The 27400-nt window shown below is 34.4% G+C and overlaps 1 protein-coding gene across 1 annotated transcript in view; it reads left to right on the forward strand.

Moving 5' to 3' along the window:
- STT3B (STT3 oligosaccharyltransferase complex catalytic subunit B) overlaps nt 1-22235 on the forward strand; it is a 67185-nt gene extending 44950 nt beyond the window's left edge. Inside the window, exons 6-16 of the mRNA XM_081159259.1 lie at nt 2148-2246; nt 3790-3936; nt 4834-4882; nt 6221-6375; nt 8367-8578; nt 10102-10289; nt 11180-11351; nt 12222-12395; nt 14776-14889; nt 17032-17244; nt 20547-22235. Of these exons, the coding sequence (XP_081015385.1) occupies nt 2148-2246; nt 3790-3936; nt 4834-4882; nt 6221-6375; nt 8367-8578; nt 10102-10289; nt 11180-11351; nt 12222-12395; nt 14776-14889; nt 17032-17244; nt 20547-20627 (1604 nt within the window). The 3' untranslated portion in view covers nt 20628-22235. The remainder of the gene's footprint in view (nt 1-2147; nt 2247-3789; nt 3937-4833; nt 4883-6220; nt 6376-8366; nt 8579-10101; nt 10290-11179; nt 11352-12221; nt 12396-14775; nt 14890-17031; nt 17245-20546) is intronic.
- The last annotated feature ends 5165 nt before the right edge of the window (nt 22236-27400 follow it).

Genomic DNA, 27400 nt, shown 5'->3' on the forward strand with positions numbered 1-27400 from the left:
CTGGGCTTTGATTTCTCAGCTCTTGTTGTTTAAAGGGCCTGTTGATCGTAGAATCTTAGGTTATTGTTAGGGGGAATCTATAAACTGAAACTTTTGTTGTTATGCAGTTATTCAACATCAAATAATGACCTTGCTCTCATACACCCCCCCCCCCCCCGATTCTGCCTCTGTAACTCTTTGTTAGGACATCTACAAAAGACAGATTTGTAAAAGAAACATATTGATATTAGAAAACCCAGCAACCAAATAGGCTAACAGTTCAAATCATGTGACATAGAAATTCTTATTTACTTAACTCTTTTTTTAATGTTTTTTATTTATTTTTAAAGAGGAAGGGAAAGAGATAGAGGAATATAGAAACATTGGTGAGAGAGAAACATCATCAATCAGCTGCCTCCTGCACGCCCCACACCACCACCACCAGGAATCGAGCCTGCAACCCGGCCATGTGCCCTGACCAGGAATCAAACCAGTGACCTCTTGGTTCATGGGTTGACGCTCAACCACTGATCCACACTGGCCAGGCTATTAACTTTTATTGCATTTGTGTTCACTTACCTCATTGAGGGTAACTCCATTTCATCATTAATATATCTGAAAAGTACATTATTGGGTGGATTACTTCTGCAGTCTCCTAGACAACCAGTTCCCCATTAGCTTCAGATCATCAGAAACTTTATTCACATACTTTGGTCATTTCTGTTAAATTTACTTGAGCTTCTTATCCTTTCCTAACACTAATCATCTCTTAACAGACAGCTTGGGAGGCAACCTAACATTTGAACCATGAGCCCATAACTTACCTTCTACGGATGAGTTTCTTTTAAAAGCAGATAAACTTACTTTCTCAAGTAAGTTTGGTGAAGGAAAAGTATATGCAATATGCTGTGTAGCATATGGATATACGTGCTATAACAGTTCTCTTCCTAAATATACCCTCAGGTTTTTTTTAATAGAGTACTGTATTTGCCAACAACTAAGTATTGACTGCTTCACAAAATGACCTAAATAAGCTTTATAAGTGGAATAAATTTCACATTAACTTATTTCAGATGGGTTTCATTTTCATTTCTAAGTAATTTTTTATTGCAGTGATTTTAAATTCTTTCTTTCTAATTAACTTATCGAATAGTGACTGTGAACACCTAAATCCAAAACAGGTCTATTTTACAAATTGTATCCCCTCCCCAATTTGCCTATACTTTTAGGTTGATATCAGCCAAGAATATTATAATATACTTATTGCCAAGAGCAAACAGGTTTCCTTTATTAGACCCTAATAAATTCAGTAACTAGTCTGTTGTATTGCAGGACTTCTGTGTGCAAAGTCCTTTTCTTCTTTAATCACAAAGAACTTGGTTGATGGAGGTTGGGTTTTTTTTTAGTGTTTTGTTTTTTTGTTTGTTTTTTTTAACTGCTAAGTACTGTAAAAGAGTAGTAGGAGACTATTTAAAAAGTGTGAGCCCTCACTGGGTGGGTCTCGGTTGGAGTGTCCTCCCATATACCAAAAGGTTTACAGTTTGATTCTCCGTCGGGCCACATACCTAGGTTGTGGGTCTAATCCCTTGTCAGGGCTCATATGAGAGGCAACTGATTGCTGTATCTTTTTCACATTGATGTTCTCTCTCTCTCTCTCTCTCTCTCTCTCTCTCTCTCTCTCTCTCTCTCTCTCTCTCTCAACATATCCTCGGGTGAGGATTTTTTTTAACATGTGAAATACTTGAGCTTTTGAGACAGTAGCAACTATTCATATATGATGATGATGATAAGTATTCATTAGGTCATGCATACTTTGGATTAATGGCCATAGGAATAGTGTTTACTTATTTATATATTATGTAGCTTCTTGGGTTGTGTCATTGATTATTGATAGATTGAAAAAAGCTTGATTCCATTTGGAGGAGAGGAAAGCAGCACCAGTAACCTAAACTGTTCTTAATGATAGTTTGTAAAATGAAGTACTTAAAATAAATTGGCAGAAAGAATTTTCATGATCAGCCATCAAATAGAACAGTCACTTCAAGATTCTATTCTTAAAATAAGTTCAGTTAAAACTTTGCTAAAAAGAAATGAGTTATGTACACATTTATGTTTGAAGTTCTTAGTGACAGTGGTAAATTACCTTGTTTCCCATTTTGTCTTTTTAGCATATAGCACTTTCTACATTGTGGGTTTAATATTATCCATGCAGATACCCTTTGTGGGATTCCAGCCAATCAGAACAAGTGAGCACATGGCAGCTGCAGGTATGAGAAAATATTTATTGTTCATTTTCTAAAGGATATATGAATGTGTGGCTAGCCAGTCTTCAAGGAATGAAGTGTTTTCTTTGTTTTTAATTTTCATCAAACATCACTATAAAATAAAAATATCATAGTTTTATTGAGACATTCTGCTATTGTGTTCCCAGAAGTGCCTATCTCCCCAGCCACTGCTGTTTTGAAAAGGCAAAACGTCTCTTTTTGCACAATTCATGTTATTTGCAAGCACTAAATAGTATTTGCCTTGTATAAACTAATATTAAACAGTATTTGTACACTAGTTACTGTACCATTGAGTTTCCATTTCCGCAAATTTAAATGGAACATTTCATTTTTATGTTCATTACCTCTTACTAAAATATTTCATCTATATCTACTAACTGGAATTAATGGTTTTTATTGATTAGAAAGTCATACAATTTTCCAAATAAGCAGAGTTCTTTGCCGTTATTAACTTGGGTCACAATTAATGATAATGGGGGATCTGTGAATAAAACTATCAGAGCTGCTCAACGGGAGGTCCATATCCCATATGAAGGCTGTGGGTATTTTATTTGTAACATTTTATAAATACAATATATTTTACTTTCTGAGGTGGTGTTCGGTAGCTTTTATCATCAGTGAGATTCTCATTGAGAATCTTTGGGGTCAAGGTGGGGAACAAACCCAAAAAGTTAAGAACTCACAACTTAACTATTATATAGCATATCAAATCTGTGAAATACTTTCACTTACATTTCTAATGTGATGTTATAAAATTACCAAGTAGTAGTTTGAGAGAGAAATATATATTTACTTTGAGTGTACAATTGTATATAGCAATGTTTATGTAGATACACAGTCACCTAATTCTTTATGCATATGCATTATTATATTTCCTGAAATCTAAATCATTGATAGTATATATTTAATCCTTCTAAAATTAACTTTAAAAAAATAACCCATATGACTAAATTTTTTTAAAAGAAAAATCAATATCCCAGATGGGTTAGGGTTTTCATGTCATTGTTTAGTTTTACACCTAGTGCTTTTATATTGTGTTTTGCACATTTTGCCAATAAGTACTTTTCACTGTTACGCTTTAATTTTGTTTATCTTAGCACATACCCTTATATCTACTGATTTAGAATCTTATATAAGTGTGTAATTAAGGTCACATCTTTCCCTCAACTATAAATGATAACTCTTGTATCAAGATTCACTGTATCCAAGTAATTTCTTCCTTCAGTAAATCTTAGGATTGTTTTTAATGACATTTCTATGTTTGCCCCCTAGAAAATATGTCACTAAAATGTGGGACAAAGGGAGGAATTTAATGTGCTAAATAGGCTCTGGTTATTGAAATGAGATTTTTCTTCCTTGGTCCATATATAGGGAGTCTGATCATTAAAAAAATGTGTAACAGTTTTGGGGGTGTATTAATTGGTTGTCATTTGACAAAGAAAATGTTGGTTAGATGAAATAACTAGTCTTTGTTATGAATGGTACAAGGTGTTCTAAGAATCTCTTATATGACCTTTTCCTTTAGGTGTCTTTGCATTGCTGCAAGCTTATGCTTTCTTGCAGTATCTGAGAGACCGATTAACAAAACAGGAGTTCCAGACCCTTTTCTTTTTGGGTGTATCAGTAGCTGCAGGTGCTGTGTTCCTTAGTGTCATCTATTTGACTTACACAGGTAGGTGTCAGCACCTGTAGGATGTGAATCTTGTCTCTAGTTTATTCAAAAAGGTTATTTTACAAATTTTGTACATGTTCCATTTATCCCAGAGGGTCAAATACTACGGTTGTATTCTGTACAAACAATATGAAAATAATAGTCAAAGGTACTAAAATCTGCATAGCACTACAAATTATGATTGGTTTTTTTAAAAACAGTATCTTAATTTTGCTGCTTCAACATCTGGTAAATCCACTTTCAGGTGTCCTCTTGATAGATGAATAGGTCCAAACTGTATAAAATTCAAAGCTTCCAATGTTAACCTACTGCATGCTTGCCCTCTTGTGTGGGTACTTCTCTGTACTATTTTTAAACAGTCTACTAGTCAGTGTTACTTTCTGATCCTGACTTCACTAGTCCCTAGAACAAGTCAAATTCTTTCTAAAGATATTCCATCTGTTAAGTTAATGTACCAGCCTAGCTCATAAAATCATGAAGAATTGACAGGAGAGAATAGAATGAATGATTAAAATCATCTTCATCATTCGTCTAAATTTGGCATACTGTATTAGATAATTTAGACACCTCCTCCTTTTTAATATTATCCAGTGCTTTCTTACTGTCATAGCTTTATTTTACTAGTCAACTTGAAGTTTAAGGGAGAATTGGAAAACTCCCTACAGTTTTTATCTATCAACTTTCGTTTCTCTGGAAATGGATATTTTTCTTTGATCACTAACATTTTATCTTGACTGCTAGCCCTGTGAAATATGTTGTCATCTACAAAATAAAACTGAAAATTTTAAAATATTACGTTAAATTAATTCATCATAATCAGTAAACATAAAACCGATGAAACAAACAAAAACAATTTTTAAAAGGCAGACTGATTTCCTCTACATTTTTCCTTTTAAGGTTACATTGCACCATGGAGTGGCAGGTTTTACTCATTGTGGGACACTGGGTAAGTGCAGATAACTTATTTGCCCTCATTAAAATACATTTTTTTCTTCCCCTCTGTTCTTATATTATCAGAATCTCCATCAGACTGGAGCAACGTTTTAAAAGTATCTACTATATACTAGTAAATGTTGAATCCCTTGTATTTTGTTTTAATACCTGTTTGGAATTCACCTTTGGTATGATACGCAAGTCATTATTTCTGTTCTGCATGGGCAACTCCTTATTTTAGTTTTGTTTGTCAGATAACATTTGTGCAATTTTAATGATTTATTTTTATTTTTACCAGTGTATTCAAAGTTTCCATCTATTAGTAATATTTCCTTTTTAATCATTAAGGCTGGGTGCTATGTTACAAGCCCATATACTGTAAATCTGAAGAAAAAATTTTTATTTTTTTTCTAATGCCACAGTATCTACATTTCTTGATATTTTAATTTATTAAATATACTAGAGAATATTTGTGTTTTATAGAAGTGCTATTAGAAAAAATTAATTTAAAAATTAATTTTAAATTAGACAACTAGTCAATAAAACTTTGCTTTCCTAAGGATGAGAAATATCTGTTGATAATTTACCTCTTTTCTCTTCCCACTGTTCCTTTTTGTTACTCCCTATATGGCCCAATAAAAAAAACCTACCACAGTTTATTGAGTGGGCCTTCCTTTTGATGTAATACCAAAAGGTCTAATTAAAGGACATAAGCAAATATGTACCAGTGACTGAAACTAACATTTGGACACATAATTGAAGAGATCAGCAAGTGGATCACCAGAGAGTTTGAGGAAAATCCCCAGTTGTAGACAGTTATTTTGATTAGGTTAATTACTAGGTTAAATTTTTGCCAGTCATACTTATTCTTGCTTTCTGAACTTGAATGGACTACTTTGGAATCTCAGGGCATTTCAGGAATAATTTCTCCTGTCCTTTCCATTTCCCTCACCTGCCTCTAGACCATTGCCTTGTTAAGAAAGGTATTGTGGCAATATTATATCTTACTGGATAAGGTATTTCTGCTAGTAATAAGTACAAAAGGTGAAATTTAGGAGGTGCTAAGTTAAAAAGGAGAACAAATTCCTATTTGAGCAAAGATTTTTGTATTAAAAGTCAGAGCTATCATTACTTATAGTACTATAGCCTTAGATAATTCTCCCAATTTTAGGGATGGCTTACTAATTTTATCAGTGTGGACCACATTTATATCCAGTACAACAGGTTATGTTGGAATATATTTTTAAGTGAGAAGGGATGGAAAATAGGAACCATATTTACAATCAAAGAAAATTTTTTCATCTAAAAAGGATTTTAATTAATTTTAAATATTAACTTTTTTAAATACCAGGTATGCAAAAATACATATTCCAATTATTGCATCAGTATCTGAGCATCAACCTACGACTTGGGTGTCTTTCTTCTTTGATCTACATATTCTTGTGTGTACCTTCCCAGCAGGCCTATGGTTCTGCATTAAAAATATCAACGATGAAAGAGTATTTGGTAAGAGATTTTTTAATACTTAGATTTAGAACAATTATTTTCATTGTTGAGATTATCACTTCACTTTAAAGTTTTGTTCTTTGCATGACTGCATAGTCAAGATAAATTTCTTCTCTCATTTTGCATAAATCTTAAGCAAGAAAAATCCAGTGAATTTGCATTATATATACTTTATTAACTGTTTTAACTTAGGACTAGTGTAGAACATTTTCATTCAGTTTACTATGTTTTCTGAGAGGTTATTATTATAAACTGTGGCTAAGAATTGAAAATTATAATGTTTACAGTATAGTCTTAACTTTCTAAGTTACATCTGATTAAGTAAAAAGAAGTTTGCAGGAGTGTCCATCATTGACATTTCAGTGCAAAGTACATTTTGTAATTGAGTAAGAATCACCTTTAAGTAAACGCCGTCTTCACTGATTTGTGTAAATTTTCAACTAACAAGACTTATAAAATACAAACTGTTTTTCAAGGCAAGTTTCTTGGATCTAACATCAAAATATAAATGGGCAAAGTAGGCAGATACCAAAGACTTCATTGATCAGTCATCACAAAAACTATGCTGTGGCTGTTTTGCATATGATAAAAACTGAAACTGAAAAAAAGCAACATACACATAGTCACACAAGTAAATAATTTGTAGTACCAGGACTTGAATTTATATAAGCATTGGGTCTGGACCATGAGTGATTCCATAGTGAAGTCAAGAGAAAAAAATAGCACCTGCATGAGTTCTAACCAAAGGATGACATTCTTGTTATGCAGACCAGTCCTTCTGAAAAAGGCCATGTTAATATTCTGTCATTCACAAAGATATGGCTTAAACATAGTGCCTACCTCATGACTCAGCAGTCCTAATCCCAAGAAAAGTGAGTGCATATGTCCAACAAAGGACATGTTTAATAATGCACATAGCAACTTTATCCATAATAGCCCCCAATTAGAAACATTCCAAAGGTTATTAGCAATAGAATAGATAAATAAGTTCTGATGTATTTTTACAATGGAATACAACACAGCTATTAATAAAAGAATAGCATGGGTAACTTAAAAAGCCAGTACAAAAGAGAACATTTTTTATATAATTTTTAAAATAAAGGTTCAAGAATAAAAAAACTAAATTAATGCTTTAGAAGTCCAAGTAGTGATTACTTTTTTTATAGGCTGGAGGGAGAGCAGTTACTGACTGGGAAGAGGCATGAGGGAGTCCTCTGAGGAGGTTCTATATTTTGATATGAGTGGTAATTACATAGGTGTATGCATATGTAAAAATTTATTGAGCTTTACAGTTAACATGGTATAACAAATGTAGTTTTTAGTCAGGAAATTACATTTTAATTAGCTTCATGAGATAGGGAGTTCAAATGACTCGTTGACTTTATGAGGTCATATATCCTTCAGCCTGGAATGGTAGAGCCTTTCCCTTTGGTTAGCACATTATGTGGAAGGCTTTGGGTTTTGGAAAAATACTTTCAAATTTTTTAAAAAGCCTCTTACTAGTAAATTTGCAAGCTCCTCCTTTGGCTAATGAATTATATTCTTCTCATCCTATTTTTACTTTAAAGCAAGCTTTATGCCAGATGTTGACAGTAGCTTTTCACAGACTTTATTTGATTCTTTTATAAACCTACTCTGCCTGATAATATAATTCCTCAAATATGTTTTCATCCATCAACTATGGGTTTTCTAATATGTGATGATATTGACAAATAATGAATTTGTCTCATTCCTCATAATAACTATAATTAAATTTAAATCATGATACATTTCACTAAATTGTTGATATATAGTATTTATTTAGTCAACAGCTATAATTTCTAAATATGACTATTAAATCATTTGGTCAGTATTGTCAGTTTAAAAACAATTCGCTCTTTTATGAGATACCTATTTTTAGATTTGGTTTATAATGTGGTATTAAATATTTAGTTCAGTTTCCTTCAAACATTTTCTTTGCTGAAATGTTATAAGAGAGCTTGTCTTTGCAGTTGCTCTGTATGCAATCAGCGCTGTCTACTTTGCTGGAGTGATGGTGCGGCTGATGTTGACTTTGACTCCAGTTGTCTGTATGCTGTCTGCAATTGCCTTCTCAAATGTTTTTGAGCACTATTTGGGGGATGACATGAAAAGGGAAAACCCACCTGTGGAGGACAGCAGTGATGAGGATGACAAAAGAAACCCAGGAAATTTGTATGATAAGGTGGGCAATCTAAAGTAAGGCCTTCAAAAATTTTATGTGCCTTATTTTTCTACCACAGTAAGAACTGTAAATATTAAGAAATGTGATTAAACAGGATTTAGACAAACTGACATTTCTAGTTGGTCTTTACTGTTTGCCTCAAAATTTGAATTCTGGTTGGTCTTTTAGCTAAGAATAAGAAAGTAGAATATAATCAGACTAGGAATTCTCATTTCATTTTGGTCAGGTTTTATCTAAAATCCCTCTATTTTTGAGAGCAAAAGCCTAGTGCTCTACTAAATTACATAAAATTGAGCGTTATAAACCCTTCTGAAACCATGTGCACAAGTGCTTATCCTTGAGGTCCATATTCAGTGTAAACTTTTAAAATAATTTGGTTGCTTAAATAGTAAGAAATAAATGCCTTTCTAAAAAAGAAATCCTCCAGTTTCAGAATAGGCAGCTGGCTGATATAATTTACTTTTGTTTTTGTTTTTTAAATCCTCACTTGAGGATATGCATGCTTTCATTGATTATTTTAGAGAGAGAGGAGAGAGAAACATAAATCGGCTGCCTCTAGAGCACACACCCTGACCAGGGAACAAACCAGCAGCTGTTTTGGGGTTTTTTTGGTGTACTGAGCGACATTCCAACCAACCAAGCACCTAGCCAGGGCATGTAATTTACTTTTAATCTCTCAGGTAACAGAGCAAGATCATATATGGTACAGATGTGGAAAAGACTTGTAAGAATTAGAGCACTTGTCTTGGATGACATGTTAAACTTTATTTGAATATTAACTAACTAGGTTTTAAAATACTAGTAAGCAATGAAACTTTCCAGGATAAGTATTAACTTTGAAAAGCTTTCCTTACTATAGGTCCAATATAATTCATACAGATTTGTGCTAGTAAAGCACATACCTACTTGTGTTTGTGGTTATATTTTATTTTGTGGTTTCTTAACTAGCCTAGCAATTTAGAACTTATGACTTTGTTCTGTTCTCTCTCCTGGTTTTTGTTTGTTTGTTTTTGTTTTTTAATTGTTTTTGAAAATGTAATCTTAATTTTAACAAGTCTGTTGGTTTTGAGGTTTGGAAATTGAAAGATTGATTCTGATAATGCAGTTTTTGTCTTACACTAAAGTTCTACATGGTCTGGATTATAGCTGGACAGTGTCATTTTCAAGATGAGGAATTTGGGTTTTGTAAAAAAAGCTTTCCAGAGTGAGGCATTTGGTTATCTCCTTTGTACTTAAGCAAAGCATAAGGACCACTGGGTTTGAAAGCAGCTTCTTACTGGAGATTTTTTGGTCTGTGACCACCTCCTGTATTGAGTATAGTCCCAGGAAACCTTCACATTTGACATGAGACTCTATCTTGCTAATTTTTAGAAAACATTGTATCACACAAGAATACCTGACAGTTATACATTTTTCTTCTCAATTAAATTGGCAGATTAACATTCTCCCAACTTTTCCCCTTGAATGTCTCAATGAAGCAAGTCAAATGATGAATTTGTCTAACCAGTTTTTTGTATCTTCAGGCAGGTAAAGTCAGGAAACATGTAACTGAACAGGAAAAAACTGAAGAGGGATTGGGTCCTAATATAAAAAGCATTGTCACCATGTTGATGCTGATGCTATTGATGATGTTTGCAGTCCACTGTACATGGGTCACAAGCAATGCCTACTCTAGTCCAAGTGTGGTCCTGGCCTCTTACAATCATGATGGGTAAGAAATAACTTGGCTACAAAAGGATTTTATACCTATCCCTTTTTTTCTTCTCAATAGTTAAGAATTCAAAAATAGAATGTTTGTGAGGCTCTGCATTTGAATCTACCATGTTTTTCTTACAGCCTTTCTCTCCCTACCACCCCCATCCCCTTTGGTAGATGGTGGGTAGCAATCCTTATATTTCATGCTCTTGTCCAGAATGTCTTTGCATTCATAACATATACATTAATTTTTCTCAAAATGTGGTCCTTGGGTATACAGTAAGTTCTCAACATCATAGATAGGTTCTGTGACTAAGCCAAACAACATATAATGAAACTAGTTTTATTATAGGCTGATTGAACTAGAGTTCATTTCCTATCACATCTCATCAGTGTTATAACTTACACGGAATATTATTAGAGGACCTGCTGTACAGTAACATCATTACCAGGAAGCCTGTTAGAAATGCAAATTCTTGATCCCACATAAAGCCTATTGAATCAGAAACCTAGGGGTGGGGCTCAGCAATCTGTGGTTTAATAGGCCCTCTAGGTGATTATGATGCAGCAAAAATTGAAGAAGAGATGATATATTGCCACCCCAGCTTCTTAATTTGGATGCTTGTTAGACTTGCAAAATATCAGGCCCCACCCCAGAACTACTAAATCAGAATCTGCTTTTTTACAAGATATCCAAGAGATTTGTATGCATATTAAAGTTTAAAAAACATTAGTCTAGCTCTTCATTGATTTCTGCCCCCAACAACCCCAAACCCCATTTTTGAGGCTTTTGAAGACCGTCCTTAAAATGTGAAATAAATTCGATGGCTGAACACCTCAAGATTTTAAGTTACCCTCTTCACATTTATAAGATCTCATTTAAAAGAATATTGTGATTCTTTTCAGCACCAGGAATATCTTAGATGATTTTAGAGAAGCTTACTTTTGGCTAAGGCAAAATACAGATGAACATGCCCGAGTGATGTCTTGGTGGGATTATGGCTATCAGATAGCTGGAATGGCTAATAGAACTACTTTGGTGGACAATAATACCTGGAATAACAGCCACATAGCACTGGTAAGAATTCAATAAACAACTGATCAAAGTTATAAATCTTTACTACTTATGAATCAGGCTTCACTTGTAATTAAGAAGAATAAATGTAGGTGAAAGTACTCTTGGCTTGCTGAATTCTCAAAATTTCTCTTTATACATTGAGTCTATAAAGTATGTTCAGGTTATGCATATTTCTTTTTAAGATCAGTATTTACTTATTTAAATATTCAGAGTTGTAAACTTATCTCTGGCAGATCTCATGGTACCTCATGATATTAGTTCATTGGAGAATTACACAAAATCTGAAACTTTTAAAACACTAAATTTGGCTTGTATTTTATGTTTTATAAATTAAGATAGTTATTTGCAGATACGTAAAATAAATATACTGTATTCAGAGTATGTTCACTCTGTTAAATAATTTACATAAATTAAGGTAATCACCTTTCTGTTTTTTAAAGATTTTAAATAGATGGTGTTAACCAAATGAGTTTTATTTGTATTAGTGTTGTAGATTATCATCAGATGTCTGGTAGACTGAGGGGAATAAATTTGTGCTAGCTAGATTGCTGGTCATACCTGACCTTGAGGTAATGAGAAATTCTGTTTCTTTTAAGCTTGCCTGCTTTTATATTAAAGTGTTAATTTCATGAAACAATTCTCAAAATATTAAAACGTGTATTCTGATTTTGACATTTCTGCTGTAACTGGTTATAGTGAGTGAGGTGCCTCTAAATCTCAGTTAATTTGTTGAACCCATAGCAAATCATCTCAATAAAAAGAATTCCATGTAAATCATCTGAGGTACATTCCATCATAAGGTAAAAATGTACATTTTCTTTTTTAGCATATTGTAAGACTAAGTACACACATTCTCATTTTTTTCTGTAGGTGGGAAAAGCTATGTCTTCAAATGAAACAGCAGCCTATAAAATCATGAGGAGTCTGGACGTAGATTATGTTTTGGTTATTTTTGGAGGGGTTATTGGCTATTCTGGTGATGACATCAACAAGTTTCTCTGGATGGTTAGGATAGCTGAAGGGGAACATCCAAAAGACATTCGGGTAAGAAACTGTTAGTTCAGGTGTGTTAAAGACAGCTCACAGTGTCCAAGCAATTTTCTTATCTTGCTAATTGCATAGTATTTGTTTTCATTATTTTATCCCCAAAATTAGACTCTCACTCTGACTTTACTATTAAGATACTATAAGCATTTTCCCAGTTTTGAAACTTAAAATTCATACCTGATACTTCCGTTCTTCAAAGCAATCTTTTGTCAAGACGCCTGCTTTGACTCCTTCACTGCCTCTCAGTTCTGCCCTTTCTTTCCATTTCATTGTTTCCACTCTGTTATACTGACCCTTATGATCATAAACTTGAAATAGAACAGTGACCTGGAAATTGCTGTCTTTACCTTAGTCTTATTCCCTCACCCAGTCTAACATGACATTGATCGTGTCACTTTATAGTTTAAAACTTTCAGTTGATTAAGGAAAGGGGCCTTGAAACCAGACAGACATCCATTAGGCCCTGCCACTGTCAGGTTGGTGCTATAAGTAAGTTATTTTCACCAGTCAGCATTATATGCTTTGAGCACTAGGTTTTGTTTTAGGTTTTGGTGTTATAATGGTGATTAAGGCAGCCTCAGATGATCACTAATGGGAATGCCAGGAATAATTCACTTGTAGTCCTGTTTTGAGACTTTGTTATAATGTAGGTGAAGCCTCAGCATAGTGACTGCTACATAATAATCTCTGTAATAAGGTAGTGGTATAAATTCCAAGCTCCTTTGATCAGAATGTAAACCCCTTAATACTTCACTTTCCTTTGCTGTCCTCTTGTCCCTTAGTCAACTTTTTCCCCACTCTGCCAATCTACTTTACTCAATCAATCGACTTAAGCTGTGTGTGAAACTTACCCTGTGGTTTCTTTCCTTGACTCATCTGACATGTGGTGTTTATACTCTTCCTTTCTTGGGATAGCTTCCCCACCACAGATTTGTCCCCTCTCCAGAAGCTCTTCTCTGGTACATCCATGTCTGTACTCATCAAAATCACATACAGCCTGTTTTGTAGGTACATTCTATCATGTCTCTCCCACTTACTTGTGAGCTCTAAGAGGATGGGCACCCAGCATTGTGGTTTAAATGATAAAGGCACAAAAGATGAGAATGAGATTCACCACTAATCCAGAATAAAATAATGTAAATGCTGTGACATTTTCCCTTAACTGTGATTAATAAATAATATTTCCTTGTGTTAAATTAATCTTGATTTAATTTTTCAATAAGTGATTTTCACTTGGATTTCCTTTCACAGTGTTAAAATTGTGACGTGATGGACCCAGGTATATCCTTTGAACATTTATATAGAAATTCTAAATTCAGTATTTTTAAACTTTATGAGTAGGTAATACAGTCACATGGTTCAAAAGTAAAATGTAAAGGGATATACAGTATAACTTTACCACCCCTCCCCCAAAAAAGAAAAATAGCCCATGGTAGTCACTTACTTTTTCTTATGATTCTTATTCAAGCAGATATAGTAGCAAGATATACACCCTGTTCTTGCTTTTTTTAAGTTTCACAATATATCTTGGAGATTTTTCCATATTAGAATATGGAGAGCTTTCTTCATTCTTTTTTTTTTTTTTTTTTTTTTACATTGGCATAGCATATGCCATTGTGTGTGTGTGTGTGTACCATGATTTATTTAACCTGTCCCTATTGATGGACATTTAGGCTGTTTCCAGTTTTTAGTCTCATAAACAGTGGTGCAATAACTAACATTTACACTCATTACTTTGCCCATGTACAAATATCTCTGTAGGTAAATTCCTAGACTAGGTATTTCTGCTTATAGTGTCAAATTGGCCTTTGTAGAGAGGTTAATTATAAATTTCATGAGATCCCAATAAAAGTTACTATAGGAGTTTTCTAAATACTCCTCCCCACCCCCAACTAAAGAACTGATTTTAGAGTTCATATGGAAAAATAAAGACCAATTTAAGAAAACTCTGAAAAGAAGTACTGGGGGTGAGGATGGGGCAGTTGGAGAGCGGGAACCTACCTGGTATTAAAACCATGGTGTTAGTACCATTCTTTTTAAATTAATGAGGTTTTTCTATCATGGTTACAGTTTTGTAGGATTAACTGCCTTTCCTCACTCAAAGAGTATTGTTATTTTCCTGTGTTTTCGTAGGTACTCTTGTTTATTTTTTATAAATGATTTCTAGACTCAGCTTTTAACACTCATGATAGTTTTGTGGCATTTAATTTAAATTTATAAATTAACCCTCTGATACAATATTTTTTTGATATGTAACTAAATATGGCTTTGTGATTATACCCTAAAAGCTGTTTCTTATGGGGAAATGAATAGGGGAACTTGTAAATTTGAATGTGTTACATTTAAGTGACATAAACTTCTGGTTTTTTTCTTGTAGGAAAGTGACTATTTCACCCCACAAGGAGAATTCCGTGTAGACAAAGCAGGATCCCCCACTTTATTGAATTGCCTTATGTATAAAATGTCATATTACAGATTTGGGGAAATGCAGGTTAGTTATATTAGTTTTATAATCTTTTTTTAAAGGAATATTTTTAAAGTAGTCTTATTTGCCTCTAGAAAAACAGGATGGTGATGTTTGGTTGTGCTCTAACGAAAGATGTGCTTATCTAAAGATTCCCCTGACATCTCCCCTCCACCATTAAATTTAGATGTCTGAAACTTACATGTGAAAAATTAGGAAAAAAATTTTAGATCAAAGATTTCTTTCCAAAATAATAACACTAGGCTCAAATCCAGCCTTTGCTTGCCTTTTGGCCTCATGTTTTTTGAAGACATTGTTCTTCCAGGGAAGAGGTCTTCCACCTTAGGAAACAGTGTGATCTTAAGTAGATTACTTTGGTGCTTGGTGGGGGAAAGCCTGAAATTAAAGAGTTGAATTATGTGGACACATCAGATATTCATTCTATCCCTGTTCTCTTTACCACAGATAGCAAGGACTATCTGGGTTAGAAGTTCCTAGAAAAGTAGAATGATGTGGTATAAAAGCTCAAGGGTCCACAAAATGAATGTATGTGCAGACAGACAGTGGACTTACTATCATAATACTTGGGTTTTAGATCTGGTTCTATCAAGTCATGTAATCCTTGGACAAGTCACATCTTTCCTGGACTTTTTTTCCCTTGTCTGTATATAATGGGGGTTGGACTGATGACTTGATTTGTAAGGCTCTTTATGGCTCTTAGATCACATGACTATAGTACAAGTTAAACCTTCACACCAGGATTTCAGTGAAAACTGCCTTCTTCCATATTGCATTCTGGTTAAGTTGATACTAGGAGGCAGAGGAAGAATTGCTTAATTTGGTACAGACACCAGGAATCAAGGTAATGTTCATCACTATCAATTTGGAATTACTCTGCAGGTGGCTTTAAAAAAATAGACAATAGTTTTACTACTAGATTTAGGTTTTTGTGTTTTGATTTCTGAAGGCCACTGCCTAGTTTCTAACTCATGTTAAGAAAGAAGCATTTAAGCCATAGTAATTAGCTCCCTCAGAAAATGTGTCAAAGATTAGTTTCTCTGTTCACTGATGATAGCAGCAAAGAAGTTTTCTTTCTCTCCTTTAAGTTTATCAATAGTTTTAAGCCATGCTTCTAGCATGTGTTCATTTTGATGCCTTCCCTACTCAAAAATAATATGTAAGACGTGAAGTATAACCTTTCTGTTGTATAGATATGCCTGAACATGTAATTCCCTCATTAGAGTAGATTTAGTTTTGTTTTAAACTTGAATTCACTTATACTGTGTCAACATAAACTTAGTCCAAAAAACTTCTTAAAATCTCTCCTCCCCCCAGTTTTTCCTCTCTTAGTGCCTTATAAATTCTCCCTTGGTTTGCCCTTTTAAACTTCATTTATAGTTCCCACTCTCAGGAGGAGGTAGTATGCTTACTTGTGCATTTCTTTAACAAATAACGCCACACTGAATAAGATAAAGTCCTAATGCAGCTTCCATCCTGGTGGCAGATACAGGTAATTTTAAAAATAAAGAAAAACTTGAGCACTAGAGAGTAGAAGATAAGAAAACAATGGAGGAGACTTTTCTACCACCAATCTCAAGGAAATGTTTGGGGTTTTGTAAATCAGTACTAATTGGTAATATAAAGTAAATAAGTTTAAAAAATTAATAAGCTTATACATTAATGCCTGACCTAATTTTATGTCAGATTAAAGTGTATCTCTTAAGTAAAAATGAAAATTCTTTCTTGAAGAGATGGAATTTGGGTGGAGACCAAAGGATAGAAAGGAGCCAGCCATATAAAAGCTTAAATGAAGAACTTTCTGGCTGAGAGAATAGATAGTGTAAGACCCTGAGGCAGAAAAGAAGTTCCTTCTGAGTGTTCTGTCCATACACCTATAAAAAGGGCTTTGATTTCATTTTGCTGTTTTGGTTTTTTATGCCTGTAGGTTTCTCCACTCTAAGGATTCAGTGAAATTCTAATTCTAATGCATTTAGTTTCTCTCTTCCTGATTTTTTCCTATCTAATTAGCTGCATATGAGAACCGTTACAATATATTACTCTGATTCTGTTTTCCTAGTTTAAAGGGAGAGAGTTTTACTCTGATAACACTACCTTCTAATACTGAATGCTTTCCAATATAGTTAACATCCAACATGATCACTTTTGCAGTTGGATTTTCGTACACCCCCGGGTTTTGATCGAACACGTAATGCTGAGATTGGAAACAAGGACATTAAATTCAAGCATTTGGAGGAGGCCTTTACATCAGAACACTGGCTTGTAAGAATATATAAAGTGAAAGGACCTGATAACAGGGAAACACTAGACCACAAACCTCGAGTCACCAACATTTTCCCAAAACAGAAGTATCTGTCAAAGAAGGTAGGTATCAGGTGAAGTCATGTTGGTTGTCTAAAAAATAATTACTGAAAATTGCTAATAAATTTACATTTTGTCAGGTTTATACAAAGTAAATATCAAATAGCCTGCTAGGAGCATTCCTTTCAAACTGAGCATTTCGGATATCCCAACCAGCAACTTTTTCTGGATGTATAGTGGGTATCGCTGAACCAAGCTGAGATTTTCCCAGAGGCATTCTGGCTTTAGGTTACTAATTCTTGGTAAGACTTAATTTGTGAAAATGTGGTTTTGGCCATCACTTTCTGAACCTTTGTGAAAGTAAGAATGCCAAACACATAACAGTTATGATCAGTTCTTCATATTTTGGTCAAAGCAAATAAGCATTATATTGCATTTTCATGTTCTGTATTAATAAAGTATAATGTTACTTTATTAATCATTGAATAAAGAATAAGCTTAAGTTGGTTGAATCCCGAATCAAAAAAATCACTTAAGATTATTTTTAAATGTAATTATCATGACAAAGCTTGTAGGCAGGAATTATGATGGTGAGACTATCACAGTCCTTTTGTAATAAATATTTAATAAGATACAAAGTACATTATTGGAGGTTGCTATTGCTCACTTACACCAAATAGATCTAATCTTTGCTACAAAAGCCTACTAAAAATGAGTATGTATATAGGTTGCCCTCTGTGGGAAATGGGAAATGAGTAGTCATAAAATACTAAGTTGTATTTTAAGGTACTGCACTTATAATAATACTAATTATTAGACCGTTACAGTCTTAAGTCTTGAAAGGTGCTTGGGTTTACATTGCTCACGTGAGAGAGCCATGCCAAGAAGTCTTTTCTGTAGCCCTGGTAACCCTTACCCTCAAAGGGATACCTTCCAAGACCACCTCCAGTGGATGCACGGTTTAGGTAGTACTGAACTGTGTATAAACTTGTGTTTTTTATACTTACATACCTTTTCACTTAAGGAAGTGCCTTTCAGGGTTTCTCTTTGGTACATATGAATTGCTGGTATCACTACTCTTGTGCTTTGGGACTACTATTAAGTCAGATGAGGTTATTTGAACACAAGCACTGTGATACCATGGCAGTTGATATGATAACCAGGATGGCTACTAAATGGCTATCAAGTGGGGAGTGTATACAGACAGCATGGAGATACTGGACAAAGGGATGATTCATGTATCTGGTCAGATGGCACGAGATTTCATCTCACTACTCAGAATGAGACGGAATTTGAAATTTTCCATTTAATATTTTCACACCAAGGATAACTAAAACCATGGATTGGGGGGGAGGGGGTACTGTATTTCAGATCATTGAAGCAGTTATCCCTTTACGTTACTTAAAATATACTTCAAATATATTCAGAATGCAGATACTTCAGTTTCTACTGTAAAAGCATGATATGTAAATTTAAAAATTTAGAATACTTTCTATGTCAGATACAGATTACTGTATCTAGACTACTGTATTTAAATGTCACAGCTGACACTATGTTAGTTATCAAATTCATTTACTAGTAGTCTTTACGTCAAATGACAAATCGAATGATCTGGTTTCTGACAGGCATGTGGTAGGAGAAACTGGTGAGTCACATCAGTGCAGAAGTCAAAGCAAATGCTGCTAGTCTCAAGGCAGTTTACTCCTCAGCCATCTAAGCCTGGTTAAGGTCTATTTCTGAAAAACAAGGCCATTGAACTTGTCTTACTAATTGTGAGTTTTCTTAATTTGACCTCTTTTGTCTTACCGTCATTTCCCCAGAATAGTGAATGGATAAATAGCGAATGGATAAATCAAAATTATTTTTTAAAATATATCTTTATTGATTTCAGAGAGAGGAAAGGAGAGGGAGGGAGGGAGAGAGAGAGAGAGATAGAAACATCAATGATGACAGAGTCATTGATCAGCTGCCTCCTGCACGCCCCCTACTGGGGATCGAGCCCACAACCCGGGCATGCACCCTGATGGGAAATCGAACCCCGATCACCTGGATCCTAGGTTGACGCTCAACCGATGAGCCATGCCCAGCCTGGCAAAATTCTTTTTGTCTGTCTTATATGCCCAAAACATATATTCTAGTAGCCAACAACTTGGATTTTGAATTTCTGGTTTCCATGGCTTTCTATTCTGTTTTGCACTACCGTAACTAGAGGAATGCTGGTTGGTTGTTTGCTTTCCTCTCTCTGCCCTGGTTTTTACTCTGGGTTAGGGTGGGGTGAATACAGCAGTGATTCTGGTAGTTTTCCTGCCTCTGCAAAGCTGACATGGCTGAGGCACTAGGAACTGTAGTCCAGGGCTACAGAAAAGACTTTTTGGCATGGCTCACTATCCACAGAGAAAAAAACACCTAGAGGGCCCAGCCCAGTTTTACATGCTTTGCAAAGACCTGGGCCATTTTACAGGATCTAACAGAAAAGGTTTCATGCTAGAAATCGTATGTAATGACGATAAAGAAACTAGCTCCTCTGAAACTTTTTACTTTTTGCCTTAAGTAAGCTAATAATAAGATAACATTGTGAACAAGCTAGCAGCAGCTAATTTTTGTAACCTTAATAAGGATTGCATTTTTACCTCAATCTTTTCCCTGGTAGAAAAAATTATGAATTGTTTTAAATTGAACATCATAAATAAATGTACATGATATAGGATATACCCTAGGTTTCTGAAATCTCCAAGGGTTGTATTTAAATGTGAAAATTGAATTGAGGGGTCAGTCTCTTGAGTCTTCAGCCTCTGCTTAACACAGTGCTTTGATGGTACATTAAATTACTTGTTTCCAAAAAATATTTTCTTCTATCAATACCTGGTGGATATTTCAGATTGGCTGATACATGTGCCTATATGATTTATCTTACAGGATTCTAACATTGCAAACATTTTTGCAGTAATTTCTGCCAGCACATTTGTAGTAATTTGTTTTTTCTTATAGCAGAAAACATCTGTTAAAAGTATTTTAGTGGGATCCAGAAGTGTTAAGAAAAATTTGTTATTTTTCAAAGATCTATGAAACTCTGGGAATGTTATGGGGTTTTTTTCCCTAGGTGTTTGGTATGTGATATGCACTTGAAGAATGTTCTTGTACTCCTTTCATCTTAAAGCTAAGGATCTAGTCCATTTATCTTGGATCTTTCAGCATAGTTGGCTGAAAGTTAGTGGTACTCACTGTTCAAGGAGTCCAGCTATAGGAAGAGCTAAGGGTTTATTAAGGCAATCTTCTTCATCTTGCAGTAAACCTTGTGTGTATATTTTTTTTAATCTGTAGGGAACCTGCACTAACACCATGTGTTGTGTTTTGTGTGTTTTTAGACTACGAAAAGGAAGCGTGGCTACATTAAAAATAAGCTCGTTTTTAAGAAAGGCAAGAAAATATCTAAGAAGACTGTTTAAAGAAGACTGTTTAACACTGTTCTGGTTCCTAACTTGAAGCAGTTGTCCTTGTGAGAACCAGTCTTTGCCTTTAGCTCACGTCATGTTTCACAGCAACAGAGGGTACAGAGAACCATCACTGTTCCAGGTTAATGTACAAAATTTCCTGGCAATGCCTGATTTCAAAAATAAAATTGGTTTATTGAGAACAGCTGTTTTTGACTTGTAACGTGAAGCAAGACAGAGCACTGCTGTAAATGTTTAACAGCAGATTTTTTTTTATTTTATTTTTTTTTTGGTACATATTATCCTTCAAATCTGAGAATTTGGACTAATTGCACCAAAGAACCCTCTAATTTGGTCCCTGGCACATGCATACTTATCAATGTTTTTATTCTTTTACAAGACCTGCATTTTTTTTAATTACCCAAATAGCAATATATAAAGTAAAAATGACAAAATGTGATACAAGCTTCTTGAACCAGTAAACTAGTACAGGTCTGAGAAAGAGGTATTAGAAACGTAATTATACTTCTTTGAATTATATTTATTTTCGTGTTTCACCAGTGCAAAGACTGTTTCATCAAATGCACATTTTCTGTTGCTTACTGTTTGCTCTAAGAAGCAGCTGCTGTTTCAAATATGAACCTCTGAGTAACTAATTGATTCAGATAGTTTTTTATGTTGACGTATTATTGCTGCTGTTAGCAGTTGTTTTCACCAGGTACTTGACAGAGCAGATCTCATACGTTGTTCATTCAAGGGCTAAATTTATATCCTTTGGAAATCATGGCAACTGCACAGAATGTTGCTTACTAGAATGGAGTTTGTATCTCAGCACTGAGGTTAGCACTGAGGTTACTAGGATGGAGTTTGTATCTCAGCACTTATGTTTACATGTTGTAAAAGATTAAGGAAGAAACCGTTAAAGTGGACAGGTGTCCAAAGTTCACTATCTGTGACTCTTCAAAATGACAAAGGATTTGTAAACTTTGCCTAGAGTTCTCTCGTTTTATAACAGTTTCGTCTATCACAATGATTTTGTCTTCTGCTCCATATTGTTTTAATCCCGTAAGCATTTGATGAAACACTCTTTAATGCTATTTGAATTTTTCTTAAAAGATGTGACAGTTGTCAAAAATGCACTAAAATATAAATGGAGATTGAATATGTTCACTTTCCAGCTTATAGGCAACTTTATATAGACTTGAACATTTTCTCCAGTTTAGTAAAAGTGAAAGAAAGTGTTTTTCCTGCCACAGGATATAACTTTTTTTATACAAACAAGCATAACTTACACCACTGCTTTTGGTGGAAAAGTACAGAATAGTATGTACCTTTTATGAAGAAAAGTGTAATTTACAATATTCCGTGAGAATGTTACTGCTGATTTTCTTTTCCAAAGTGTAGAATATTCTTTGATTTATAGAAATTCATTTTTGACCCAGATGATGGTTCTTTTACAGACCAATAAAATGGCTGAACATTTTCACAAGTAAATTGTAACTAAATCTGGATTTCTGATACCTTGTCATTTGGGGGATTTTATTTTACTTTGTTGCTTTAAAATTCAATGCGGAGAAGTTGTTGACTGTAGGGGAAATAAAGTTAATTCAAATTTTGTGTTAAGTGCGTTGTCTTTTACAAACCTGTTTTTGAAAGGAGTTAAGAGTAGTGAACACACTTCCTTACTCGCTTTTACAAAGGTTTTAGAGAATGTGTGTAGAAAAGAAGTGCTAGATTAGTTCAGCTTCGACCTACCATTTTGTTTTGCCTTCTTTTTGCCCTAGAATGAAAATCCCTTGACTTTTTATGGATGAGTGGGGAGAACACCTATCACCTCTAACAAAAACCCTGTTTCCTAAAGTTGTGGTATTTAATCAGTTAAGTCTTCATTATAGAAATTTCCTCATTGAGACCAGGAATGATCTCACCTTTCTCAGTTTTAGGGAACACCATTTTGGTCCAGTGGATTGCCTCGATAAAACACCATAATGTAACAGCACTTGTGATTTTACTGTATCAGAAAAGCAAAACTATAGTAGTTTAAGTACACTGGAATATAGGATAATTGGCTCAGAATATTCTTTGGATCTCTCAATTCATTTCATGTATGATCATTAACACTGAACATTACAGAGGGGGATATTAAATATCAACATCTCCAAGTTTTAGACGATACAGTAGCTTTTGTTTTTGTTCCACATCTTAGAACTGAACAAAGTTGAGTACTTTGGTAGTATAAATTATAGGAGGTGAGGCAGCAAGTCCAAAGATAAAGTGAAGTTTTCAAAATTACATTATTACCTACTTGAATTTGCATTTGTAGAGTTTTACTTCATTTGAGTCCCTAGGCCATGACCAAGAAGCCAGCATTTTTCCATAGCTAAAGGACCATAAGATCATGAAATCTGTAGCTACTGCACCTTTAAAAATTTTTTTAAATTATAATACAAAATTTACAATATTAACCACTTTTAAATGTATAGTTCAGTAGTGTTCAATACATTCACATTGTTGTGTGACCAATCTCCAGAATTCTCTTGCAGTTGCTGTTTCTTGAATGGTGGGTTTTATTGGATGTCTGCCTTGCTGTTCATAACATTCAGTTGAAAGGTAGGTGGAGTAATGGATAAAGGTAGAGCTCAGCAGCAGGCTGCGATTCAGATTTAGGAAACTGAGACAGACAAACCAGGAAGGAAATTGCATGTCTACTGTTTCTTTTAAATTAAACCATTTTTTTCCATTGTGAAATTAACACAGAGAACACAAAAATGTACACCTTGGTGGACACAAAACAAGCAGCTCTGTAGCCACACCCAAGTCAAGAGACTAGAATGGTGCCCGAGACTCCAGAAGCCCCCCTAGTCACTTGCCTACCCACGTCTCCTTCCGCAAGGCAATCACCGTCCTGGCTTTTAAGGTAATTACTTTGATTTCTGGTTTTAATACTTAATGTGTTTGGAGAGAAATACTTGTTTAATTGCACCTATTCTTTCAATAGTAAAAATATAATCAAAGTATGTATTTTTCTTGTACCTAGCTTCAGTTTTTGTGAAACTCATCCAGAGTATTGCATGCAGCTGTGAGTTTATTTTGGCTGATGTATAGTATTCCCTTACATGGGAGGGGGGTGTCCCCTTCCCCGTGTGTGTGTGTGTGTGTGTGTGTGTGTGTGTGTGTGTGTGTGTGTGTCTGTGTGTCTGTTCCTTTCCCCTCCCTCCTCCCATCCCATTCTATTGTTGATGTATATTTGCATCATTTCAGTTTGAGGATATTACAAATAATGCTGTAGAAATATTTTTTTACATCTCTCCTGGAGCTTCTATGCATACATTTTTGTGGGTATTTACCTAATAAAAAGCAGAATTGCTAGGTAGAATGAGGAGGTTTTTGTTAGTCACATCCTAATCAGCCCTTGTCAGTCTTTAATTTTGCCTCCTGTTCAGTTGAACAGTGGTTTCTCATTCTGTTTAACTTTCATTTTCTAGGTTCCCAATGAGGTTGGCCTTTTGGAACCTCTTTTTTATGAGGTTTTAGTTCTAGACAATTTTTCTGTTGATTTTTTTTATATTAGTAGTTATTTATATACCCTCTATATAAGCCCTTCATCGTTTCATACAATATGCCTAGGAACTGGTTATTTGAATCTTATTATTCAATCTTTTTGTGAGCCTGTAGATTTCTATCCCCCGTGTAGTACTTCTGCAGCGAACCAGGTTATCCACGAGTCTATTCTTAACTCTGTTAAATTCCATAGTATGTGTCGACTGATACAACTTGAAGGTAATTAGATATGGTAAAGCAAGTCCCTCTCCCATCCCCACCTTGTTCTTTCATGTAAGTTTTAGAACCAAGTTGTCAGTAACGCCAAGAAAAAGAAAGCTTTTCAGGCTTTTGATGGGCATTGAAACTGTACTGGGAAAATTGGCATCTTTAAAATATTGAGTACTCTATGAACATGGCATATCCTTTGATTTATATAGGTCTATATCATCTTTATAATTTTGAAATGGGTCATGCACACTTTCTAAGTTATTACAAAGTATAAGTTACTTTTGATAAATGCTGTCTTATAAAATTTTCTAGTTGTCAGTATATAGAATGTTTGGTTTTATATGTTGAGATTATACTCAACAATTTGTTATAGTCTAATATTCAGATTTTTATTATAAACATATGCCATCCTAATTGGGGAATAGTGGCAGTTTAACTTCCTTCTTTCTAATGGTTATTTAATTTTTTTGCTTTTGCTGCCCTGGTTAGGACATCCAGTATAGTACTACATAGAAAAGGTAACATCCTTGTTGTCTTCTTTATCCCACATGGGAAATTTTTTATATTTCTCCTTTAAGTATGTTTGTTGTAGATTTTTCTGTAGATAACTTTGGTCAGATTGAGAACATATTTTTCCCATTTGCTATGAGTTTTATCAAGTGATTTTTTAAAAATTTATTTAGATGATTTAGGTGTTTCTCCTGTATTGTTAATGTAGTGAATTAGAGACTTTTTGTTCATAGTGTAAACTAAATTTGCATTCCTGGAGTAATGATCAGCGTTTGATAGGATTTGCTGGTGTAAACCATTTGTGCCTGGATTTTTCTTTGTGCAAAGGTTTTTAATTACAGATTCAATTATTTTACAGACACTTTTTTTTTTCCCTTATGTCAGTTTTGGTGTTTTTTAAGGAATTTGTCCGTTTCGTCTAAATTTTCAAATAGATTGTAAAATTGTTGCTAATTTCACTTAATGATTATTTAACGTATGAAGATTTTATAGTGATGTCCTCTTCATTCCTGAGATTGGTTTTCTTTTTTCTAATTGCATCCGTTTTTGTCTCTTCTCATTACCTGGCTCATTTTCCTTTGGTTTTTATCAATTTTGTTTCCTTTTTCTTTCAAAGTCTAGCTTATGGTTTTGTTGACATTTTCTATAGTATGTTTTTTATTTTATCAGTTTGTGTTAGTTTTCTTTTATATCCTTGAAGGAGAGGTGTTCTTTTTAATGTATATTGATTTCTTCTTTTCCTAATGTATTAAAGTTATACATCTACTCCAAGCAGAGTTTAAGTTACATTCTCAAAAATTTTGATGTGAACTGTCATTTAGTTAATGCATAGTTTAACTGCCATTGTACTTTCTTCTTTGAGCCATGGGTTGATGGACATTTCTTGATTTTCAGTATGGTGGTTTTCTAGTTATCCTTTTATTATCAATGTCCACTACATTGTAGACAGACACTTTGGTTTTAATCCTTTGAAAATGGTTAAAATTTGCTCTGTGATCCTGTGTGTGTGTGTCCATCCCTGAAGCTTGTTATTTGCTGAGAAGGATATACTGTAATCATATATTAGTAAGCATTTGCTTCCTTCTTGAACTGTCAACTTTTTCTTTAAAGTTTTGAACATTTATTAGGTATACATACATTTGAACTTTTTTGGGAAATATCAAACTTATGCTTTTTGTTAAAGCCTGTTTTGTCTGATTAGTAATAGTGATATATTAGCATTCTTAAGATGTTTTTGTGATGTATCTTTTTCATCCTCATAAGATGTCCTACTTTGGATTTGCTGAGCTTTTAACACTGTAGCTCATTGGTTTTGTGTGTTTTTTTAATTCTCAGTCATCTCTTTCATCATTGCTTCTGCCCCGTTCGCTCTCCTTTTGCCATGCCATTCTGTATTTTCTACTGAGTCACTTATCAGTTATTGCTAATCTGGTACTAAACTTACTCCATTTTTTAATTCTAGAATTTATCTTCCCCCTCAATTTGTTGTTTCTTTTTATGGGTTACACTGGAATATAGACAATAGAGACCTATGTCAGTGGGTCTATATGGGAATGATTTTTAGGTTTTTAATGTATTCAGTTAATGGAAATATTAGTTTTATTTTACTCCTCATCTGAGGATATGTTATTTTAGAGAGGGAGAGAGAAAAATATTTATTGGTTGCCTCCTGTACATGCCCCGACCGGGAATTGAACCTGCAACCTTTTGGTGTATGGGACAACACTCCAACTGAGCTACCTGGCCAAGGCTGAGTTTTATTTTTTTATTTCAACCGTTTGTTGAAAAGACTATTTCTCCCATTTAATTGACACCACTGCAGAAAACAAAATGTGTTGATCTATTCCTGAGTATTCTATTCCATTAATTTGTGTGTCCTCACACCAGTACATTTTCTTGATTAACTACCTTTTCATTGAGTTCCACACCTTTGTTCAGTGGCCTTTTTATATTTACCCTGGGACTATAGGCACACACGGATATTTGGTTACCCAACCTACAACTGACATAGGATTAATATCCAGAACATATAAACTCTTAGAGAAAAACAAAAGATTTTTATTAATCCTTAACCAAAGGAATATAAGTGACAAATATATGAAAAGGAACATACCTACCAGGGTAGCTAAAATGTGTAAATAAGTGTTAAGATGTGCAGAAACAAACTCTCATTACCAGTGGGTAAACTAAAAATCACCCTGGAAAACCATTCAGCAGTAGCTGATGGAGTTGTAGATACACATCCCTGTATCTCAGCAGTTCTTCTAGGTCTATTAAAGTTGATGTTCTAGTGTGGTCTTAAGTCAGCTACTAGGTATATTGGTTCCGGAGGCCATTAGGGAGGTCTCTGATGCAGGCAAAGGTCAGCCAGTTTGTGCCAGCATGGGGCCACTTGGTGGGATCTACAGAGTGATTTGCAGTTCCTTGGTTGCTTGTGCTGGGCTTGGAGGAGGCTTGCTGTGAACTGAGGCCAGCTGCCACTAGTACTGGACCTGGGACCCTTTGTG

Source organism: Miniopterus schreibersii (assembly GCF_964146895.1).
Source record: "Miniopterus schreibersii genome assembly, chromosome: 15".
NCBI classification, from domain to species: domain Eukaryota; kingdom Metazoa; phylum Chordata; class Mammalia; order Chiroptera; family Miniopteridae; genus Miniopterus; species Miniopterus schreibersii.